General features: G+C 45.2%; 1 protein-coding gene across 1 annotated transcript in view; it reads left to right on the top strand.

Annotated features, from left to right (window-relative positions):
* Positions 1-17,685, top strand: part of PTDSS2 (phosphatidylserine synthase 2) — a 44,920-nt gene extending 27,235 nt beyond the window's left edge. The window contains exons 7-13 of the mRNA XM_015420702.1: positions 1,112-1,162; positions 1,838-1,951; positions 3,415-3,533; positions 3,786-3,900; positions 5,426-5,571; positions 14,006-14,191; positions 15,483-17,685. Of these exons, the coding sequence (XP_015276188.1) occupies positions 1,112-1,162; positions 1,838-1,951; positions 3,415-3,533; positions 3,786-3,900; positions 5,426-5,571; positions 14,006-14,191; positions 15,483-15,627 (876 nt within the window). The 3' untranslated portion in view covers positions 15,628-17,685. The remainder of the gene's footprint in view (positions 1-1,111; positions 1,163-1,837; positions 1,952-3,414; positions 3,534-3,785; positions 3,901-5,425; positions 5,572-14,005; positions 14,192-15,482) is intronic.
* Positions 17,686-22,515: the final 4,830 nt, after the last annotated feature.

The following is a 22,515-nucleotide window of genomic DNA, read 5'->3' on the forward strand; positions in this document are numbered from 1 at the left end:
AGAAATTCATTAGGATTGGCTGCATTAGGGGTGTGTGGCCTAACATGCAAAGGAGTTCCTTCTACAAAAAAAGCCCTGGGTTTTGACAACAAACAAGGTAAACAGAATAAGAAGCAAAAGGTGGGTGTGGCTGGATGAGCACACTTCTGGTAACGTGGGAGTGCGGCCTAATGTGCTAATGAGCTGTGCTGGCAGGGGCGTAGCCTAATATGCTAATGAGTTTCTGCTGTTGGGTGTGGCCTATTATGCTAATGGGTTCCTGCTGGGCTTTTTCTACAAAAAGAGCCCTGACTAGACCTTGGTTTCTGCAACACAAAGCCCACCAGAACCTGCTTAGCCAATAGAAAAGGCATTAATATATCAAAGAAATGCCACATCTTCACCCTTGCTGTAAAGATGAACTTTATCTGGCCAACTAAAGCTATCACCGGCCTTGGCGCCACCTCAGAGCTGGTGAATCTTCACAGATGTCCTGGCCTATTTGCCCCCGTCCATCGCGTTTGTTATCTGGGATTCAGAAGGTGTGCCTGAATTTTAATATGCAGTTTGAAGTAAAAAGGCAAAAACCTAAACACTAGCAAATCAAAACATAGGCTCATTGTATCCAGGACTGTAGGAATTTACACAGTGTTTAGGCTCTGCATTCATAAAGCATGGTGTGATTTAGCCAAAGTTGAGCATTTTGTAGTACCACCTCAGTGGAAAGGAAGTTTAAGCATGTGTGATTAACTCACATTGAAATCAAAGGGACTTCAAAGTGTTTACTGCTGGCTGGAACATGCCTGTTTTGTGGAGAATAAACCTCAGTATAAGAAAGTTAGGAATTCCATCCACAAATTTAGTATGAGAAAACCATTTAGCTGAGGATACCATTGGCCTAAGAGATCTGAAAGCTTGTCTTATTTATCATTGCTGACTATCTTCATGATTTACAGGACGTTTTATTATTCTTAAATGATATTGATTATTTTTGGCAGCTTGTAACTACTACTGCAGATATTCCACGCTTGCAATTATATTGGTCCCTGTTAAATCTCTTAAATTAAAATTTATTTTACTTGAGGATATAGGGACTAGTCTGTGTAACCTAATTTCTCTGCTTGAATTATAGGACAAACTGGATGGCTTTGTTCCTGCTCATTTCCTTGGCTGGTATATAAAGGTAAAAATTGGTCCTTTCAGCTATAGTTGGTTTTGAAAGCCTAATGGTCTCTTTTTCAATGTTGCCAATGTTCAGAATCAATTATGTAAGGCAAGGTCATCTGTAAAAAAATTTAAAATGTGTTTGTCCAATTTAAACTCTCTCTCACCATACTTGATCGTTTAATTTCTTTCCTAAATAGCATTCAGTTAACTTGTCTATTCTCACAGTTAATGTGTTCTCACCTCTGATGCATAGAATTTAAAATAGTTGAGCACCTTATATCTATTCCCAGTTATAGTTAAAATACTTTAGTATGTGTGCAATTAAATTGTTACATATGAAACAGCTTGCTTCTAAGCTATTACGACACTAACTCACATATATAAGCAACACATAGAGTTGGATATAGGGACCGTAAATGTCCCTTTCATCACCGGCATTGATGGATATTGAGCCATCATAATGTGGCCAACTTTATCAAACACTGCTGATAAGTCTAATGATAGCAGCAGTAATGAATTGCCCTTATTGAGCTATTATTGGAGATCAACCAACACCAATAGTGCTGTTTCAGTCATGCAGCTGACTTCAAATGGGTGAAGAGCAGATGTCTACTTCTTGTGTTTTTCATGGGTTTAAATAACCAAATTTTGAAGTAATCAGCAGGATTAATTGAATGCTTTTTGTGTTCAGACACTTATGATTCGTGACTGGTGGATGTGTATGATCATCAGTGTAATGTTTGAATTTCTGGAGTACAGTCTAGAACATCAGCTTCCAAACTTCAGTGAATGTTGGTGGGACCATGTGAGTACTATCCCTGTAAAGAAACACGTTCAAGATGGCGTTGTGGGTTGGATTCTATAGAGCAGTTCTGCAAATGGAAGGGGTGTGTGTGTGTGTGTCTGGGGGATGATTTTTTGCTAATATCCCCCTTCCAACTGTACACCTCAAGCTTCCATCATGTTCCTGGGTAATTCCTTGTCCTGCAAGAATAACATTTTGCAGATCAGTTGGTCTGCAATGGGGGAAGATGGAGGTAGGGGAGCAGTGCAGCAGGCAAAAGTCCATTCCATCTGCAGAAATTCTTGCTGGATCCAACCCAGTGGCTCAAATTGCTCCATTGGCAACCTGCTGCAGGGCATTTAATTACTAATTCAATCTGAGTACCTTGGGGAAAGGGGGAGTAATTATTTAACCCTTACAGTCTAAAGAGCAATTGTAATAGCTTTCACTACAGAAAGTTTTTGTAATTTGGCAAACTTAAATGTGCTGGAAGTATGGAAGCAGAAAGACACTCCACTTGAATTTGCTAGTTAATAGGGTTGCTAACAGGCCTGGAGATAAATGTCCTGTCCCTTTAATAGAGGCATAATTAATGCTGTTTACCAGGTGATATTTGCTTCCATACCCTGAGAAAGCCTTCTCGGTTGCCTATTTCCACCCACTAAACTTCTATTAAAGACAGGACATTTTTTCCCAGGCCTGTTAGCAACCTTAGAAGTTTGCCATACATGGGGGAAAACTCACCTGGTTATTTATGGGTTCTTGATAAGAGTTATATTTATTCTTACAGGGTAAATGATGGGTTACCTGTTATATGAGAAATCTGGCAACATTTAAAGCTATTTACTTTTTTTAAACGGTGCATTTTTCTGCTGAAGAATTAAAAAGGAGGAAGCAATGCCAAAATAGCTGAAGCAAAAGTTGCACGCCACGGGAAAGAACAGAGTTTATCCAGCAGTGACTGGGGAGGTGGTAGACCCAGTATGAGACACTGGAACATTTTAGAGGGAAGTGTCAGTGAGGTGGTCACAAGTCCACACCTTAAGATTTTATACAAGTACTGTAGCAAGTTAATATAGGACGTTGGGCAAGTTAATATAGGACCATCAAATAAATTCCTTAACTGTTATAGCAAAAAATAAGCCAAACTAATGCCAAAGGATTTAACTGATAAGAGGGTGGGTGAACAGGTTTTGTGGAACAGTCTTGGTATTGGAGAGTTCAGTAGTTTCAGTACAGAATCTCAGTGTTCAACAGAGTCTTTTCTGTATATGGATGAATATAAAGAATCTTTTCCTCCTATCCAAGGACTGGTGTCGAGTGATTTTTGAAGTTATCTGTAATGTTATATGCACATCTCAGTATTGTGCAATCTGCTCTAGAATAACTGGATTATAAGAGCATGTGCAAGTGAATCCACAGTGCTGCTATTGCTGCATCACTGAGGTTGTGGTAATTAAGTGTATTTCCCTTTTTTCTTTCAGTGGATTATGGATGTACTCTTATGCAATGGACTTGGCATTTACTGTGGAATGAAGACTTTAGGGTGGCTTTCCTTGAAAACATATAAATGGCAAGGGCTTTGGAACATTCCCACTTATAAGTATGTTAAATAATAAAAATCATAAAGTGGAAACATGTAAGAGTTTTGAAGTCCTGATATGCTAATATATTTTCCCCCAGTTAGATTTAGGTTACAACCAATTGTTTTTCATGTATACTAAGTAGGTGGGTGACTTGCAATTACAAATTTGCCAATTTCAGTAGATAACCGAAATAAAAATAATTAAAATGTGCTACACATATCAAATCACAAGACTTCATCATAGGATATTTGGTTTGTTTTTCCCTGCAGAGGTAAAATGAAGAGAATTGCCTTCCAATTCACACCATACAGTTGGGTTAAATTTGAGTGGAAGCCAGCATCCAGCCTTCGCAGATGGCTAGCAGTCTGTGGTATTATGTTTGTAGTAAGGACCCTTTACTTTCTTACAGCTGCAAAAAATTAATGTAACTACACCAAAACTACATTTTGCCTTTTTAATAACATAAATACAGGTTTTCAGTTTTCCATAGCAAACAACCTAAGATCATAAAAACAGCTTCTGAGCCTAAATTTAGATATAGGAAGAGACATGGTTTATTTGGAACCATTCCTTCCTTCATCCCCAAAGCAAGCCAGTCAAACAAAAAAAGTGGGAAGGGGTCTTACAAGTCCATTTCCTGATGATACAGTCCTTGGAAACCAAAAAGCATCCTGCTTTCCCAAATTTGTTTGTTTCTTTTGTGAGTGGGGCAACACAAAGGGAACATAAACACAACTTGGTTTGTAACAGGGTTCTGGGAAAGGTGGATATTTTAAAAAAATCTGGACACACACGACCCAATCAGTTAAACAAGTATAAAGCCAACAGTCGTGATAGTCTGACCCACAATCAAACAGTCATAAGACTTATAAAGAATGCTGTTTATGTATTGCAGTCTAAAGCACTATAACATGATACACAACGTCGTCTCTGGATTACATAACAACGTTTCAAAAAATGAATCTTCTTCAGGAGATATTATAGTGGTGCCAAAGCTCTCAGTGGATCCAGTAGAAACATAGCAGCATATTTTGAGCCTGAATGTTAATTGAGATCAGCGTCCTATCTGAATTTAATATTCTTAAGACTTGTTGTCTAACATTTATGAAACTGAGAGCTTTATGAAACTTTTATGAAACTGAGAGCTATAATATCTCCTGAAGAAGATTCATTTTTTGAAACGTTGTTATGTAATCCGGAGACGACGTTGTGTATCATGTTATAGTGCTTTAGATTGCAATACATAAACAGCATTCTTTATAAGTCTTATGACTGTTTGATTGTGAGTCAGACTATCACGACTGTTGACTTTATACTGTTTAACAAAGGTGGATGTTTTGACATTCTGCATTTAATAAATTGTGAGCATTTACATTTAGTAAAAGGGTCTGGGGGAAACTTGTGCCTTCCCTGCCAATGGGCTCCACACTTGTTTTGTGAACACTGATCTAAAGTGTGTCTTTTTAAATGCTGCCTTAATCACTTGAATAAAGTACTTTGGAATTATAAAATATTTTCAATGGCCAAACAGGTTCGAACAAATAGATCTGGCTGTTTCCATATCTCAATGGCTCCATTGTTGCTTGGATTCCACTTTCTCTGGATGCGAGGAGGTGTGCAGTTTTTGTGATTTCTCCTTCCCATAGCAGCTGATCCTTGGGAATCCCCCCCCCCCGCCTCAAGAATAGTTTAGGGGGACAGTTTCCTGGAGGAGGGGAGAAATCCATAAAATTGCCCCTTCTGCACTTGTGAAAATTCTGGGCGGGATCCAAGCCCACATATTTGCGGGGCCTTTTTGTTCATGATACAAAAACACTTCTAATGTCTATGCTTTCCAAAATTATGGTGCATTAAATTTGAATGATTGAAAGTTTCCTGAAGTTAAATGATTCAGTTCTATGTCTGTCAGTTTTTATTGGCAGAGTTGAACACTTTTTACTTGAAGTTTGTCCTCTGGATGCCTCCAGAACACTACTTGGTCCTACTACGACTTGTCTTTTTTGTGAATGTGGGCGGTGTAGCCATGAGAGAAATCTATGACTTCATGGATGACCCGTAAGCCAGTCTTCTTGTTCAAGTAGAATAATTGCTTCTGTTTTATTTTTGGAACTGCTGGGGGCTATTGCAACTGTGTGTGTGTATCAAGGGATAGCCAGAGCAATGGAGAGAGCGGCAGCAGCTAAAAAACCTGTAGCCTTTTTGTTTTCAAACATAGAACAGATTGTGTCCGACCACATGAAAAGTGGGAGTATGGGGCTAGCAAAACCTTGTGCACGTGCGCGCACACCGCAAATCTCTGTATAAACCTTGTGCACATGAGCACGTGCGCGCACACCGCAAATCTCTGTACACCATTGCTTGAACCATTTTTCTCCTGGCCCTGCTGTCTTCTAGTATTGTAGTTGGCCTGGATGCAAATACTTCTTGTAATGTTGTGCCAGAGTAAGATGGAGGAAATAGCAGGGTTTACATCTCCCCTGCACTTTAAAAAAAGAAGCACATTCATCCTCACTTCATATGTTAATAACTGCTTGTGGATACTCCCATGGCCTCTGGCTTAGCCATGAGGTTTGCAAAGTTCTGAAAAGGCTACTTAGTTTCTTTTTTCAAGGTATATTTATGGCTGTACAGATTCTTGTTTATTGCGTGCATTACATAATAGCTTAATACATAGGGGGGGGGGAAGAACGCGATTACAACAGTTTATTGAAAGCGAAAGGAGATGTTTTATCTTTAACATTTTATTCCATTACATACTAAAAAGTGCCCAGTGTTTATAAAACTTATCTGTACATTTTAAATGATTTCTCTTCTTTGGTAATATGTTAATTTAGTTAATAAGGATACATTCAAAATGTGATCAAAGCAATCTTTATAAAAAGGTTCTATACAGAATCTTTAAAAACCCTGAATTGATATTTTGAGGCCAGATCCTAATACTGCATTCTGTGGTCTAAGAACCAGCCAGATGGGTTCTCAATAGACTCCCCTTTACTTCTGTAGAACCCCAAATAAGGGCTCTGTGATCTGAAACACAGTATGGACTAGATAATGTGTACGTACGATGAAAAATAAGCATCACCGGACTGACAAAAAAGGCCAAAGCCCTTCCCCCTGGTGTTGCTGTCTGGCACCATTATTATTAACTCTACGGTGGTATACCTGCCCTCAGGTGCTCCTGGAACTGCACAGCTTGAATGCTAGCTCCCTGAAATAGTCTTTTGGATCTTCTTTGTGGTCTCTTTGCAGTCCCACACCTGGGTTCTGCGCCTGTGCTCGAACCCGACCTTGGAGAACTACAACTACACCTTCTTGTACCTCTGGCTTTGGCGCATTTTCTTCCCACACTCTGGGGAGCAGGCATCTACTGCGCATGCCTGGAGCGGGGAAGGAAACACCCTCCCACTCAGTTTCTTCCCGACCGCCGCACTGATCAGACCGACCTCGCTGCGTCCCCCCACTTTGAGCTGCTTCTTAGGCCTCTCCCTCTCCTCGTCCTTGTCTTCATTTATATTTGCTTTTCTATTGTGATCTTCCTTCTATAAAGAAAAGGACGTTCTGTGAGTTTTCCCTCTTCATCTTGGACTGTCTTGCTCCTCCCTGCCCCCTGGACCCCCGGCATGGAGCATGGAAGGGAAGACTTGCTTTAAATGCTGAGGAGATTGTGAGGGGGAAACCCCTACTACTGATGGGCATTCCTTGTACCTTTTTTTGCCTGGGCAAAATTCACAAGCCCAACTCCTGTGCTCATTGCAGCAGCTTTACCAAACAAGCTCAAAAATATAGAGCTGCAAGACTGAAGAACCACCTCCCTGAGACCTCTCTTCGACTGGTGATCTCACAGTCTTCAAACTCCAGAGCCTCGCCGTCTTCCGCAGCCCAGAGGGGATGTCCGGGTAAGTTGACAACCCCCTTGGCCTTGATGGCAGCGAAACGTAAGACTGGCAAACAGCCTAAGGTGCTCTCGGTTTCACCCCGACACACCAGAACTGAAGAAATCTCACAAGCCGAAGGACCAATCGGTACCAACACCCACTTCAATCCCGACGAATGTTCCAGCTTCTGTACCACCTTCGGAGACAACTACTGGTCTGCAGGACTCCACCTCTGCTCTGAACTTGTCTTTGACTCCGTCTACCGTGGCCGCCCCCCTCATGCAAGTAGTGCATGTTCCATCCAGATTGCCATCAGTCTTCAGCTACTTTCCATCGGACTTTCTTGAATTCACAACCTGCCAAATTACCACGTTTATCATCTCACCGTCGCTTCTCTTGAAGCTGTTCTCTATCCGAAGCAGACAGCGTCTCTACTACGCTCCAGCTTCCTAGGCTATATCCTACGAGGGCTACCCTAGATACTCTTCAGACTCATGCTCTCCTTCGCCACGTGAGCACTTTCCTCAACCCTACTTGGAGCGTTACACCTCCCCGTCTCACCCTTCATACCACAGCTGAGATTGATACTCGTGGCTTCGCTCGCCCCGCAGATCAGAGGACTTGATAGTTTGCCTCCCTCGAGTCCCGCAGCCTCTAATCTTGGGTCCTCCAGATGCCCCCATCATCATCAAGTTGCCTGTGGCTCCTTGATCTCCACCATCACTCCCCCCCCCCGGCCTCTGGTTGACTTGCTTTCCAACACAATGGTTGTCCAGCCGACTCCGGTACCTACTGTCCCACCGGATGACCATCTCAGTTCCCCAGCCTCCACCTCAGAACCGTCAGACATTAAGTCTGAGGGCTCAGACTCGGAAGCAGATGATACACTCCATATCTCTCTGGATTCAGACGTTAGCCGCCCTTGTTGCCTCTCACTGTCAGAGGGCTCCAAGGCCTTAAACTGGTTATTCATATGGCTACTGCCCTGAATGTTCAACTTACCAGCGATGCACTGATGGTCACAGACCTGGTGCACAAGCTAGTGCAATCTGACCTTCCACCTACATCCTTGCCTCCCATGCTCCCGGTTCACCTAGAGGCTCTCCGTGAGGCATGGGACAACCTGCTTCTATTCCACTGGCCTCAAAGGCTTCAACTCCCTCTATTGAGTCCAACCACTGGATTCAAAATTTCTGTTCTCTCACCTGGTTCCGAACACCGTCATAGTGCACTCAGCCTCAAAATCCAAGCAAGTCCAACATCCTGCACCCCCAGACCGTGAGGGTCTGAAATTGGACGCCCTAGGGTGAAAAAAGTACTCTTTACCATGGCTACAGCCAAGATTCATAACTACCTGGCATATTTCTCTGCCTACTCTTTTCACTTGACTAGTCAACTCTCCACCTTGGTGACCGAACTGCCAGAGACCTCTCAGTAGACTGCCACCACCTTGGTCAATGAGTTGTCCAGACTGGCGAAACAGCAGATCAACACTCTTAGACATGCAGTGTCTTGCTCATCGAAGGCTCTGGCCACTTCCATCACCCTTCAGAGGCATGCCTGGTTACGTTCCACCACCTTACAACCTGACGTGAAGTCCAAGGTGGAGGATATACCCTTTGATGGGGAGGTCCTCTTCCATGCCACCATGGATGAGATCCTCATGAGTGTGAATGATAGCCAGATGAGGGCACAAAGGTTGGGCGTCTCACAATTATATCAGCCATGAGACTCCAAGTAAAAATCTTGGAAACAAAGCTCTTTCAAGCGTTCTCGGTCCCCTTGTCAGTTGGACTATAGGAAACGCAAGGCTCCCCCAGCTAAACAGTTGTACCACTACAAGCCCAGGGCTCCTCCTTCCAAGAAGGTGACACCTTGACCAAAACAGTCTCTTTGACTTTGTCCTATACTCCAATCCTCCTCATCTGCCGTCTGTTACTCCACCTCTGGGCACAAGGCTATGTCCTTCAGCCTGGGAGTCCATCACCACTGATGCCTGGGTCCTCACCATCATCTGCATAGGATACGCTGTCGAGTTTGTTTCAACCCCGCAGGTCCATCATTTTGTGGCAACATCCCTCTCCAGTTTCCTTCATGAAGAAGTCCAAACTCTCCTTTACCAAAGGAGCCATAGAGAATGTTCCACCATTTAAACATCACAAAGGATTCTATTCCCAATACATCATTGTTCAGAAACAGGATGGGGGCAAACATCCCAATATGGACCTGCTGCAACTCAATTGCTACATCCCAGACAAAAAAATTCCAGATTATCACCCTGCAGGCTATCCTCCCACTGCTTCCCAACAATGCTTGGCTGGCATCCCTCAACCTCCAGGATGCCTACTTTCACATCACCATCCGACCGCAACATCGTCGCTTCCTGAGATTCACAGTAGGATACAACCACTACCAGTACCAGATGCTCGCCTTCGGCCTGTCAATGGCACCAAGGGTCTTCACGAAGTGCAGCAACCCTTTGACAACAAGAGGTTACCATTTTCCCCTGCATTGACAATCGACTGCTTGTCGCCCACTCCCCGCATCAACTTCATTGAGATACATCCATCACCCTCCAACTCTTGACCTCCTTGGGCCTTTGTGTGAATCCCGCCAAGTCCCATCTGACCCCCGTTCAGGACTTGCAGTTCATAGGGGCTCATATTTGCACTTTTCTCCCTATGGACAAAGCCTCCACTCTTTGCTCTCTAGCACTGGACGTGATATCTCCACCCATGCAACCGGCTCTGATCTTTCAGTGCCTCTTGGGGATGATGGCCGTGACCACCTCAGTGATACTGTTTGCCAGATTTCACATGCAGCCTCTTCAACTGTGGTTCATCCATGCATTCAACCCTATGTGCCAACATGAGTCAACCCTTCTTACCATCCCCCCCAATGTCTGCCTAAGTCTTTCCTGGTGGATCCTAGAGGGAAACCTGCTGGGAGGGGATGCCTTTCAAACTCCCTCCTCCAAGTGCTATTCTCACCACGATACTTCCTTGTGGAGTTGAGAAGCCCACTGCAGAGCACTCACAGCTCAAGGGCAATGGTCCAGGTCGGAACGGACCCTACACATCAACTGCCTGGAGTTCATAGTGCTCTTCAATCCTTCCTACCCTCCCTGCAAGGCCTCCATGTTCAGAACACCTCAGACAACATGGCCTCCATGCATGGCCACAGTTTACTACATCAACAAGCAGGGAGGGATGGTGCCTGTCAAGCTCTGTAGAAGAGTTCTAGCCCTGTGGCAGTGGTGTCGAGGTCGGCATCCATCTTATGGCTGTTCACCTGCCGGGCAGACAGAATTCTCAGGTGGATTCTCTCAGCCGCAGACCAATGAACAGTAGTGGTCGCTAAATCCCATCTATCTGCGGTCCATCTTTCACGACTTTGGGCACCCCAAGGTAGATGTCTTTGCCAATTTGAACAATCTGAAATGCCCAATTTTCTACAGTCGAGGCCCCCCAACGGGGTCCTCACAGGGGGATGCTTTTCTGCTTCGGTGGGTGGGGTATCTCCTTTACATGTCCCCCCCCCCCTCTCATCACCAGGACAGTTCAGAAAATCATCCAAGACCACTCGGACTGCATCCTGATAACACCCTGGTGGCCAAGATAGCCTTGGTTTGCAAGTCTTCTACAACTGTCTTGTGCCACGTACAGTCATCTTCTGCCAGTGCCGGATCTTCCTTCTCAACATCAAGGCCAGGTTCTCCACCACCATCCCAGCCTCCAAGCTGACTGCTTGGCGGATCTCAGCCTGACTTTTCCACCAAAGGTCCAACACGTTCTTCTGAAGGCCCAAAAGCCGACTGCCCGTCGTTCTTATCAGGCAAAATGGCGGCGTTTGGTTTCCTGTACTGCTGACAGCGAGGTGTGCCCCTGAACGGCTCCTCTGCCCATCATCATCATCATCACCTCCTGTTTGGTCTCTCTTCATGACTCGGGGCGTGGCTGCTCTTCACTGAAGGTGCATCCGTCTGCAATTTCCATTGTTCATAATCCTGTTGAGGGAAGAACCATTTTCTCCCACCCTGTTTCAAATTTGTTCCTGAAGGGCATGTTGAAATTGTACCCTCCTGTTATACCTATAGTTCCGGCATGGAGCCTGTCTCTCATTTCCCCCCAACGTAAGGGTAAACCATTTGAGCCTCTGGTGGCTGTGCCCGTGCATCTTCTTTCCTGAAAGATGGCGTTCTCGGTAGCTGTTACATCTGCTAAGAGGGCAAGTGACCTTTGTGCTTTGCGTGCCAGCCCGCTATACACCATCTCCCCTAAGGATAAGGTGGTTCTGCAAGCTGATCCTCCTTTCTTGCCTACAGTAGTGCCACCATTTCACCTTTCTCAACCTGTGGTGCTGCCCGTGGTTTTTTGCTGATCACGTCGATGATGGTCAGAGGGCTCTTCACACCCTGGATGTCCACAGAGCACTTTCTTTCTATCTTTCCAGGACTGCTCCCGTCCGGAAGGACTGTCGCTTATTTGTAGCCTGTGGTAAGCCTTGCCGGGGGCAGAAGATGTTCCCTCGATGGCTTGCGAGGTGGATAACCTCAACTATTTCACTCTGCTATGAACTGGCCCCATCACTTCCTGGCAAATAGAAGGGGAAGTCGTGGAAGTAGTGGCAGACTTCCCGTTCCTGGGATCCCAGATCACCACAGACTGTGACAGCAGCCATGAAATTAAAAGACGCCTGCTCCTTGGGAGGAAAGCGATGGCGAACCTAAACAGCATGATAAAAAGTAGAGACATCCCCCTGCCAACAAAAGTCTGCATGGTCAAAGCAATGGTATTCCCAGTAGTCATGTATGATTGCGAGAGTTGGACTATAAGGAAGGCTGAGCACCGAAGAATAGATTCTTTTGACCTATGGTGCTGGAGAAGACTCTTGAGAGTCCCTTGGACTGCAAGGAGATCAAATCAGTCCATCCTAAAAGAAATCAACCCTGACTGTTCCCTGGAAGGCCAGAGAATGAAACTGAAGCTCAAACACTTTGGCCACCAAATGAGAAGGGAGCACTCACTGGAGAAGACCCTGATGCTGGGAAAGATTGACGGTCAAAGAAGACGGGGACGGCAAAGGATGAAATGGTTAGACAGTGTCATAGATGCAACCAACATGAAATTGAGCCAACTTCAGGGGACGGCGGAAGACCGGAAGGCCTGGCGAGATCTTGTCCATGGGGTCGCGAAGAGTCGGACCCGACTGTGCAACTGAACAACAACAAATGAACTGGCGAAGCAACCTTTACCAGTTCTCCTGAAAGCCCACTCGACGTGAGCCGTCTCCATGTTGTCGGCCTTTCTTCAAGGTGTTCCTCTGGAGGACATTTGTGCTGCTGCTACCTGGTCCTCACAGACTTCTTTTGGGACACATTGTGCCCTTGAAGCCAGAGCCAGACAAGATGGGTCCTTCAGGCAACCGGTGCTACATGCCTGCTGTCCTCCAGCTACTCGGGTAGGTCCCGCAGGTAACACTCCTGTATGTTTTGGGTGCCACATTTTAGGAAGGTTGTTGACAAGCTCGACCGTGTCCAAGTCTTATGAGGAAAGGCTGAAAGAGCTGGGTATGTTTAGCCTGGGAAAGAGAAGGCTTAGAGGGGACATGATTGCAGTCTTCAAGTATTTGAAGGGCTGTCATGTAGAAGAGGGAGCGGATCTATTCTCTCTTGCTCTGGATTGCAAGACTAGATCTAATGGGTGGAAATTACAAGGGAGTTGTTACGAGCTAAGTATCAGGAGAAACTTCCTAACTGTAAGAGTGGTTGAGCAGTGGAACAGACCGCCTCGGGAGGTGGTGGATGCTCCTTCGCTGGACGTTTTCAAGTGGAGGCTGGACGACCATCTTTTGGGTATGTTGTAGGGCTATCTTTCAGCTATGCTCCTGCAGAGTGCAGGGGGTTGGACTAGATGACCTGCAAGGTCCCTTCCAACTCTAACATTCTATGATTCTATGTTTTCTCGTTACTATTGGTACTACACTGTTGAGTTGCTAGCACCTTCCATCCATGTGTTAGAGCTCACGAATCACCCAGGTGTGGGACTGCACAAAGACCACAAAGAAGATAAAGGGGTCGCTTACCTGTAACTGATGATCCTCGAGTGGTCATCTGTACAGTCCCACACGCCAACACAGCCTTCCCCACTGCTGGCATCTCTCACTAGTCTAATTTACTTGCTGGGGCTTGCCAGCGGCGGCTGGAAGAAACTGAGTGGGAGTGCGTTTCTTTCCCTGCTCCAGGCGTGTGCAGTAGATGCCTGCTCCCCAGAGTGTGGGAAGAAAACGCGCTGAAGCCAGAGGCTAGCTCTTGTCGTTCTCTGAGGTCGGGTTCGAGGACAGGTGCAGAACCCAGGCGTGTGACTGCACAGATGACCACTGGAAGATCATCAGTTACAGGTAAGCAACCCGTTTATTTCCACCATGGTAAAGAAAAACATCTGAAACACATTCGGATAACATGGGCCATGTAATGGTAGACATTTCCCAGAAGAGTAGCTTAGTTTTACATCCACGGTTTTTGGAATATTGCGTATTCTGTTTCTGCTTTGTAAAGACCGCTTTGAATATAGAATGTACGGTGCCTGTATGCTAAGGCTGTCGTTTTATTGCAGGAAGTTCCATAAGAAGTTGGGTCAGCAGGCCTGGCTGGTGGCTGCGATCACGGTCACGGAGCTCCTCATTGTCGTAAAATATGATCCCTACACCTTAACGTTGTCACTTCCTTTCTACATCACTCAGTGCTGGATCCTTGGGATCATGCTTGTGCTCATATGGACAGCGTGGCGCTTCTTCATTCGGTAAGCAGGAGCCAAAAAAAAATCTTCTGGGTCAGACCCAGTGTTCAGTTCTTTACAAGGTGTCAGCAAGCTGCCAAATTTATTTTATTCTGAATTTCACATGTATGCGCTTACTTGCTTTCGGGTTCATATGTAGACGTGTTGATGCGCTTAATTGCTTAGCTGCTGGAACGTGTATATCTCTCAAGGCCACAGGTGGTTCGTTGCTAGATAGTTGCTCGGGTGATCTCACGGAGAGTCGTGGGAAGGAGATATGTTTTGCCAACTAGAAGCGTTTGCTCCCAGGCCCGATGGCGCATGGGGGAAGTCCCGCAATTGGGCCTCAGCTGTTTGAATGTACTATAACCTATCATGCTCATTGCTTTTCCCTCATTCCTAACAGTGATTCTGTACATGCACCTATAGCTTCAAATAAAGTAAAACCTTTCTACAAGAGTGTACTTCATTGATGCTGTGGGGAAGCCTGACACAAGGGTCCGTCTTGTCCAGCACACTGATTCAAAAAGTGGCCAGCCAAGATGCTTCTAGAAAGCCCAGGGAAGAGGGGGAGTGGCTGTCATTAGGACCACACTCTGGAGAAACAGGGCAGAGCTAATAGATAGCGGCTGCTCTCAGCGTCTTTGTCATCCCCAATAGAGGTGGTATGCATAGTGGCTCTTCCCCTGTGATCCAGGGTGGGGGAAACTCAGGAAGTGAGCTGTCTGCCACCTCTAGATTATTTGCCTTAGCTGTAGCTATCATCTTTAGAATTGGGAAATGTTTAGTGTTTGTGGATAGAATCAGTGTATATTTCCTGGTCCAGGGAAATAAAAGTGCAGTGCTTAAAAGTGCAGTAGATGGGTCATTTCCTGCAGGAGCGCACAGGAGCACAGCTCCGGCAGTGAAGAGCCCAGGGGGCGGGCACATGCAACAAGCCCCACCCCCTGGTCCCACCAGCCCTCAGTCAGAGCAAGAAGCAGCCAGGTAAGTTGCAGAGCCCCCCCCCCCCCGCCCCCCCTTCGGTTACAAGCGCCTTCTCATCCTCCTCTGTGAGGACAGATCTGCATATTCCACCCCCCCCCCATAGCTAGCAATCCAAAACAGTCCAGTGGAGCCTGAGCGGTGGGTGTTGCCTTCTGACACACTTCCGGTGATGTCAGGGGGTGTGGTGTATGCAAATTAGTTATGCTAATGGGCTCCTGCACCTTTTTTTTCTAGGAAACGACCCCTGGCAGTCGATATTTCTTTTTGTAGACTAAAAGCAGAATGACTTGAGACCTCTACCAGTAAAATGCTTTTGTTTCCTTTCCAGTGACATCACCTTGCGGTACAAAGAGATAAGAAGGCAGAAGCAAGAACACAAATACAGGACTGACAAGTGTCTGAGCAACGGTGACAGACTTTCTGCTTTGGCAGATGAGCCCAGTGGGAATAAACTGAGAGAGAAAAAACTTTGAGCCTGAGCCACAAATTAAGGGCTAAGTGGATTATTTTACTGGAGTCGATGTAACGTGACTTGCAAGTTTAACCCTACCTAATTTTGTAAGTTTCAGTGTTTTCTCGTGTGTGAGAATCCAGTTGGGAAAGATGTCATCTAATCTTGTTTGCAGAAGATGTTTACAGCTAACGTTAGAAGCAAAGTTTCCCTCCCCCAACGGAAGGGGTCTCCATCTGAGTGTGTTTTTAAAATTTTTTTGTCTCACCTCGCAAGAAGGGAGACTGGAAAGGCTTGGAGAGGTGAAAGGGAATCCAGGAGCCCCATGTCTGGAATACTGTTACTGCTCGGGAGCACATTCTATGAGATTATGTGCACTGCGAAGAACAATTGAGTTTTTCCTGTTGAAACAACTGCCATGAACTGTGGTGTAACACTCATGTCCTCTTGATTCATTCACTTACCAGGGGCACTGTTAGCAAGATAAACGGAGGGCTGCAGTTGAAGCCAGAGGACAGACTGCATCCCTTGCACAGCCTGCCGATTCCGGCTGCCTATTTCTCAAAGCAAAGGTGCATGACCTTGAAACAGCCTCCTGTTTCATACAACATCATAAATACCTCTCAGTCCACCTGATCATCTCGTTAGGCCAGCAAGTTTTAATTTTGTTGTCTTACTAGCTAAATAGAGCAAGTGAAAGCTAACACGCGTAGAAGAGTCAAGTCCACCAAAGTTGTGTGTTCTTTGCCTTATTCTTCCATAGAGTCGTGTTCTGCTCTTTCCAAGGCCCTGAGTGCTTCAGTCGTGGCCCCCCATTTATACAAGGCAGAGAGTGTCATTTGATCCTCTGGAGCCGCTTAAATGCACTAAATACCGTGGGGATGGGGATACGCCACTGCAGTGTACACAGTCATCCTTTGGACGGTTGGAGGCTACAGCTGACATGGCCTCCAGTTCAAGAGTGCTGGTTGTCTCCTCTTGCCTCCTGGAACAACGCTTGGGCACAGGGTGTCCATGTTTATAAACCACCTTTTCTATGATGACAGTTGTTATCATAGGAACTTGTTGCACATTCCTAAAACAGCTATGCGGGTTTTTCCTTTTATGTGTAACACTGAATTAAATTTCATCTCATCAGTCCTAAATCTGTTGAAACTTTTAGAAATTTATTTTGAAGTGAAGTGAGTATAAGCTAAGCGTTCTAAGCCTCGTCTTGCCTCCATCCACATAAAATCTCTAAAAATACTGCTGATTAAAGCACAATGCGTCTCAGACCTTGGCTCGCTTTCAGTTGATACTTGAATGGTAATAGTCTGCCTTCCCTTTGTTTCTACAATGACACTAATATAGTTTTCTTTTAAACAATGGATGCTTTCAGCAGGGCAAAATGAAAAAAAACAACATTCCCATTAAAATGAATTTTTCAAAGTTTAGCAAATGAAGCATTCTTTAGCACAGTACATGAGTGAAGGAACTCATCTTCACATGAAGGTTATTGATTCGTGCATAATGTAATGTTAAGACTTTGAATGGCTGGTATTTAAAATTAGAATTTCTCTGCTGCTCAGTAATATACTGTGGGCTGTAACTAGACACTAACAGACTTCTCTGAAGGGCATATGCCAAGTTGAACTGATAGGTATAAGAAGCCTTTCCTACACATGGATGCAGTACATTTTTGAAACTGCGGGTTCATTTTGTACCTGTCTTGTGAACTGACTAGAGGTAGTACTTGTGCTGGTGTGACCCCAGTTTTACGAGGCTTGCATGGGCATATAGGCTATTCTTGTACTAGTGAACTCTGCCCTTCTTGTAATTTTGTGTTGTAATGTCCTCCATGTAATCCTGGTGGTAACAAGTGCAGTGGGACAAACTTGATAGTTTTTTTAAAAACATTTCTTTTGTTAGGAACCAATTACATAACATTTCAAGCATAAGAGGCAGGAAAATGGTTTCCCACATTGACGTTGACCTACTCTCAGACTTCCTTTTATACTGATCTTCGTTCATTGAAATATTGAGCTTTACAGTTAGTCTGTACAACTGAACAAGTGTAATAAAAGGATGTTTGCTGATGTACTCCGGCATTGCAAACTCTGTGTATGTGTGTGCGGGGGGGGGGAGGGTGTCATGTCTCATTGGATATCATAGTTGTAGTTTTGTAAGAGCAATGGAAAATCCTGAGTCGGTGCACAATCAACAACTGTGACTGGGAAGATGCTGAAAGTAAGTGTTGTGTGGCTCTAAAATGCTCCAAATTGATCTGAACTCGATACCTGTTATCAGAGGACCAGTGGGATGCTGTCCGGACGAAGTTAGGCACAGCTTGTCCCATTGATTCTAGAGGTAACTGGACAGTCTGGGCAGAATCGTGCCCGATACTTCAGATCTGGTGTCTTAAACTCCCTAGTTTTCCGTGGTAGTAAAATCAGTTTTACACTGAATTAAATGCTGTAGTATCCTCAAACCAGCGAACGGTGTGTAGTTCTCAACATATCCAAAACCTGTCGATATTGGAATTGCTCTGCATAGTTGCTTCTTGAAGACTTTTCAGCAGGGGTCATTTCGTAGAAAAAGAGCTAGGAGGACTCATTAGCACAACTCATTAGCATATGCCACACCCCCTGACATCACCGGAAGTGTGTCATGAGGCCACACCCCCTGACATCACCGGAAGTGTGTCATAAGGCCACACACCCCGCCCCCAACGGTCCCGGCCGCCACCACTGGCCTTGCAGCTCCACTGCCGAGCCCCATGAGGGGCCCGGCGGTGGACCTGCAAGGCCGGCGGGAGTGCAAGGAAGCCCCGCGAAGGCCCTCCCTGGCCCCAGGCAGGCAGGGGTGGGGAGAGGCAGGGAGGAAGCAACTTACCCTCCCTCTTCTCCTGCCTCCTCCTGGCTGAATGAGGGTCGGAAGCAGGGGGCGGGGCTTCGTCATGTGCCCCGCCCCCAGTACCTCACCCGGGGGAACTGCGATCCCCCCCGAAATGACCTCTGCTTTTCAGACAAGACATAATTCTCCCGCTTGGGTTGACAGCTCTGAAGTTTTCATCCCCCCCCCTCCAAATCTTTAGTTTGTAGTATACTGCTGGTGGGTCTGCTGCAAAACGTATAACCCAGCTGCCAGCAAGACTAGGGATGGATCTTATGTGACAAATCGACCCGTGCATCCAGACTGTGATCTGTAATATATGGATGCTTGACGGAATCCTCCCTCAGATAAGAGACTGGGCAGCGTAATTTTCTCGTCTTTTCCTTTCTGTTCTATGATGGTACGAATACATAAACATGACAGAAAAGGGGAAACTTTTCCCAGAATGTAAACTGTTCAAACTTCATGCTGTTTCATTTTCCTTTAATTCAGTAGTCAAGGATAAGCAACGGCCGAGGATTGAGTCGTCAGCTGGTGGGACGGTTGCTGATCTGAAAGATATCCTCTGAGCTACCATACGAGCAACTTAGTTGTGCTCACAGTCAGTGTTCCCTCTAAGCTGAGTTAGTGTGAGCCAGCGCACCGTTTTTTAGCCTCCGGCTCACACCGTTTTGTCTTCGCTCAGGAAGGAGGGCTCCAGAGCAAACCAGAGCCAGTTTGGTGTAGTGGTTAAGTGCGCGGACTCTAATCTGGGAGAACCGGGTTTGATTCCCCACTCCTCCACTTGCACCTGCTGGTGTGACCTTGGGTCAGTCACAAGCTCTGGCAAAGCTGCCCTTGAAAAAGAGCCGTTTCTGTCAAGAGCTCTCTCAGCCCCACCCACCTCACAGGGTGTCTGTTGTGGGGAGGGGAAGGGAAAGGAGTTTGTAAGCCAATCTGAGACTCCAAGTGAAGGGCGGGGTATAAATCCAATCTCCTCCTCTTCTAATTTATGCAGTAGCCAAATCACCTGCTCACAACTTTAGTGCCGGTAGGTCACAAAGTAGAACTTTTGCTCACAGAATTCCATAACTTAGAGGGAGCATTGTCACAGTAACATGGCTGAGTGCCACTATCTGATTGCCTTTTCATAGAATTGGGGCTAATATGTTGGAGAGACCCAGTCATGCAGGCTTGTCCTAAACTGGCTTTATTATTATTGTTATTATTCAAAGATAACTCAAATATACAGAAGAAACCAGGAAGCAGAAGCATTAACGCATTCATCACTATTATAACGAAGTGTAAACATACACCTAAAATGTTTTGATAACTCTGTATCCTACTAGTATCCTACTATTAAGATGTGAGTATTGTGTAATATCATTAAGATAGAAGTACAAGCTTGTGGAAACAGTGCTCAGACCCTAAAATAAAGGCAAACTAAAGTAAGAAAAGGAGCTGCGGTGGCTCAAGTGGTTAAGACGCTGAACTGCAGGCTGAGGAAGGTCGGTAGTTCAGCAGTTCGAGACCTGAGTGCCGCATGACGGAGTGAGCTCCCGTCTCTAGTTCCAGCTCCTGCCAACCTAGCAGTTCGAAAGCAAGAAATTGCAAGTAGATAAACAGGCACCACTTCGGTGGGAAGGGAACAGCGTTCCGCGTGCCTTCGGACAGCGCTGGCTCTTCGGCTTTGAAACGGAGATGAGCACCGCAACCCTAGAGTCTGATTTGACTGGCTTTCGAGCAAGGGAACCTTTACCTTAAAGTAAGAAAAAGCAACTCATAAATGAAGCCATTCGGCATAGCCGACATGTGCTGGTAGAATGTCATTTTCTGTGAAGTAGGTTATTAATGCAAACCACTTTCGTACAAATTTGGACTGTGATCCTGAGTGCCCTCGTGTGTGTGTTTCCTATGTGTTAGCTATTTTGTCCATCACATAACGATCCCGGCATTTATTCCGCCAGCGATGAAGCGATGGGGGTAGCGCCGATTTCCAAGAGGCAGCAATAAGAAGTCGGGCCGCTACTAATCTGACTTTGAGGTTTTTCTTGCATCTAAATTTAGTCCCATTTGCAAGATCCTGACCCTAGAGATAGAGAGGCCATAAGACTAGCATGACCTGCAGTGCTGGAAGCCGGTGTTCTCATTGCTGGAATATCAATTCCTTAGTCTGTGCTTAAGACAACTAGAGCTCTTGACTCCTCTGTGATTCCCAGAGTTAAGGCTGTGTTATGAATTACTCAACATGGATATTAATCTGGACACCGCTGTAAGCAAGAAGTGCTCGCTCCCTATCTTGTAATCCTATATCTTCCCATTTCCTCATCTAGCTGCCTAGCTTAATAAGTAACTTTAATGAACCTTATAGTGGTTATATTAAATTTCTGCCACTCCAACTACAATATCTGAAATTGATTAACCGATGGTATTTGACTCCAACGCGACTGGCACATATTTACAGGACAAACAATAATTTATGTTGGAAGGGATGTGGAAGTACTGCAGGATATCTCCATTGTTGGTGGTCATGCCCTAGAGTCAGGCGCTTTTGGGTATTTATTAGTGCTGCCATCCAAGATATAACAGGTCTCAATCTACCGGAAACACCTGAAGCATTATTACTTCATAAAACACTTGAATCTATTTTACAATCTTCAAACAAACAGATAGTCCTGACTCTACTTGCCTTAGCAAAGATGGAAATCGCGGCTAAGTGGAAGGATAGTAGGGATCCCTCTATCTCAGCTTGGCAAAATAGGATATGGGACTGCTTTATAATTGCTACATTGACTGATAAAATCCTACGAGAAACACATACCACCTATAAATCACGACTGTTTCATACTTGGGCACCAATGACAACCCTACTGAAGTCGCAAGCTGTGATTCCTGCTACGGCCGATAATTTGGACCTGATAAATCTCTGATTAGCCCCATGTTAGGTCTACAGTCTGTTCTGTGGAGTGTAGTTATAGTAATTTATTCAGTTAGATCCTTGTTGTTTTATAAAGTAGCTTATATGAACCTTTTTTAATTATGGGGGGGTGAGGGGGACCCGGGGGATTGTTGAAGTTATTTTTAATGTAAATTTTTCATATTTTTAAATTATTTTTAAAAAAGTGGATAGGATGTTTAGACTCCCTAAGATTCATTTACGTGGACTGGAGTGGAAGATGTTATTGAAGGGGGGGTGCAATATGGTAAGGCAGGATCATAAATCATGAGTAGAATTAAGTCTAAGTTACTGGAGTCTCACCTTGGAATTCACCTTTGGCTTATCGGTCATCAGCAGTATGTTGATAGTATCTGCTAAACGTATCGTTACGGTCACTGTGGAAGAGTGGCCAAGCGGAGACAGCCGTACGTGGTGCCGGAGTAGAGGTGCTGCACTCCTGCGTGGGTAGAAATCCAAGACTACATAGATGCTTGATCCCTTCTGTGCTGGCACTTCTCCAGCTCAGAAATGTTTGGTTAGAATTGCTACTTATTTTTCATTTACAGTACCATGTATCTTAATCTTAATCAACAACCTCTGATATGCAGACGGTACCACTCTAATGGCAGAAAGTGAAGAGGACCTAAAGAGCCTCTTGCTCAGGTAAAAGAGGAGAGCGCAACGGTTGGCTTGAAGCTCAACATCAAAAAAACAGGTCATGGCATCCAGCCCCATCACTCCTTGGCAAATAGAAGGGGAAGTCGTGGAAGTAGGGACAGACTTCACGTTCCTGGGATCCCAGATCACCGCAGACTGTGACAGCAGCCATGGTATTAAAAGATGCCTGCTCCTTGGGAGGAAAGCGATGTCAAAACTTGACAGCATAATAAAAAGTAGAGACATCACCCTGCCAACAAAAGCCCGTATGGTCAAAGCAATGGTATTCAAAAGCCAGGCAGAAGTCCTTTGTTATAACAGTCATTTAGATCAGCTGAGCCACCCCTTTTAGCACCATATCATTTCTTCTAGCATGAGAGTTCCATACCAAATCTAACTGAGCTTGCTTTTAGAGACACGCATAGTGGGTTGGATCCAGATTAAGGAAGAGAAGGTGTAATTTCC

The sequence above is a fragment of the Gekko japonicus genome, unplaced genomic scaffold (assembly GCF_001447785.1).
Source record: "Gekko japonicus isolate JY-2015 unplaced genomic scaffold, Gekko_japonicus_V1.1 scaffold1322, whole genome shotgun sequence".
Lineage (NCBI taxonomy): Eukaryota > Metazoa > Chordata > Lepidosauria > Squamata > Gekkonidae > Gekko > Gekko japonicus.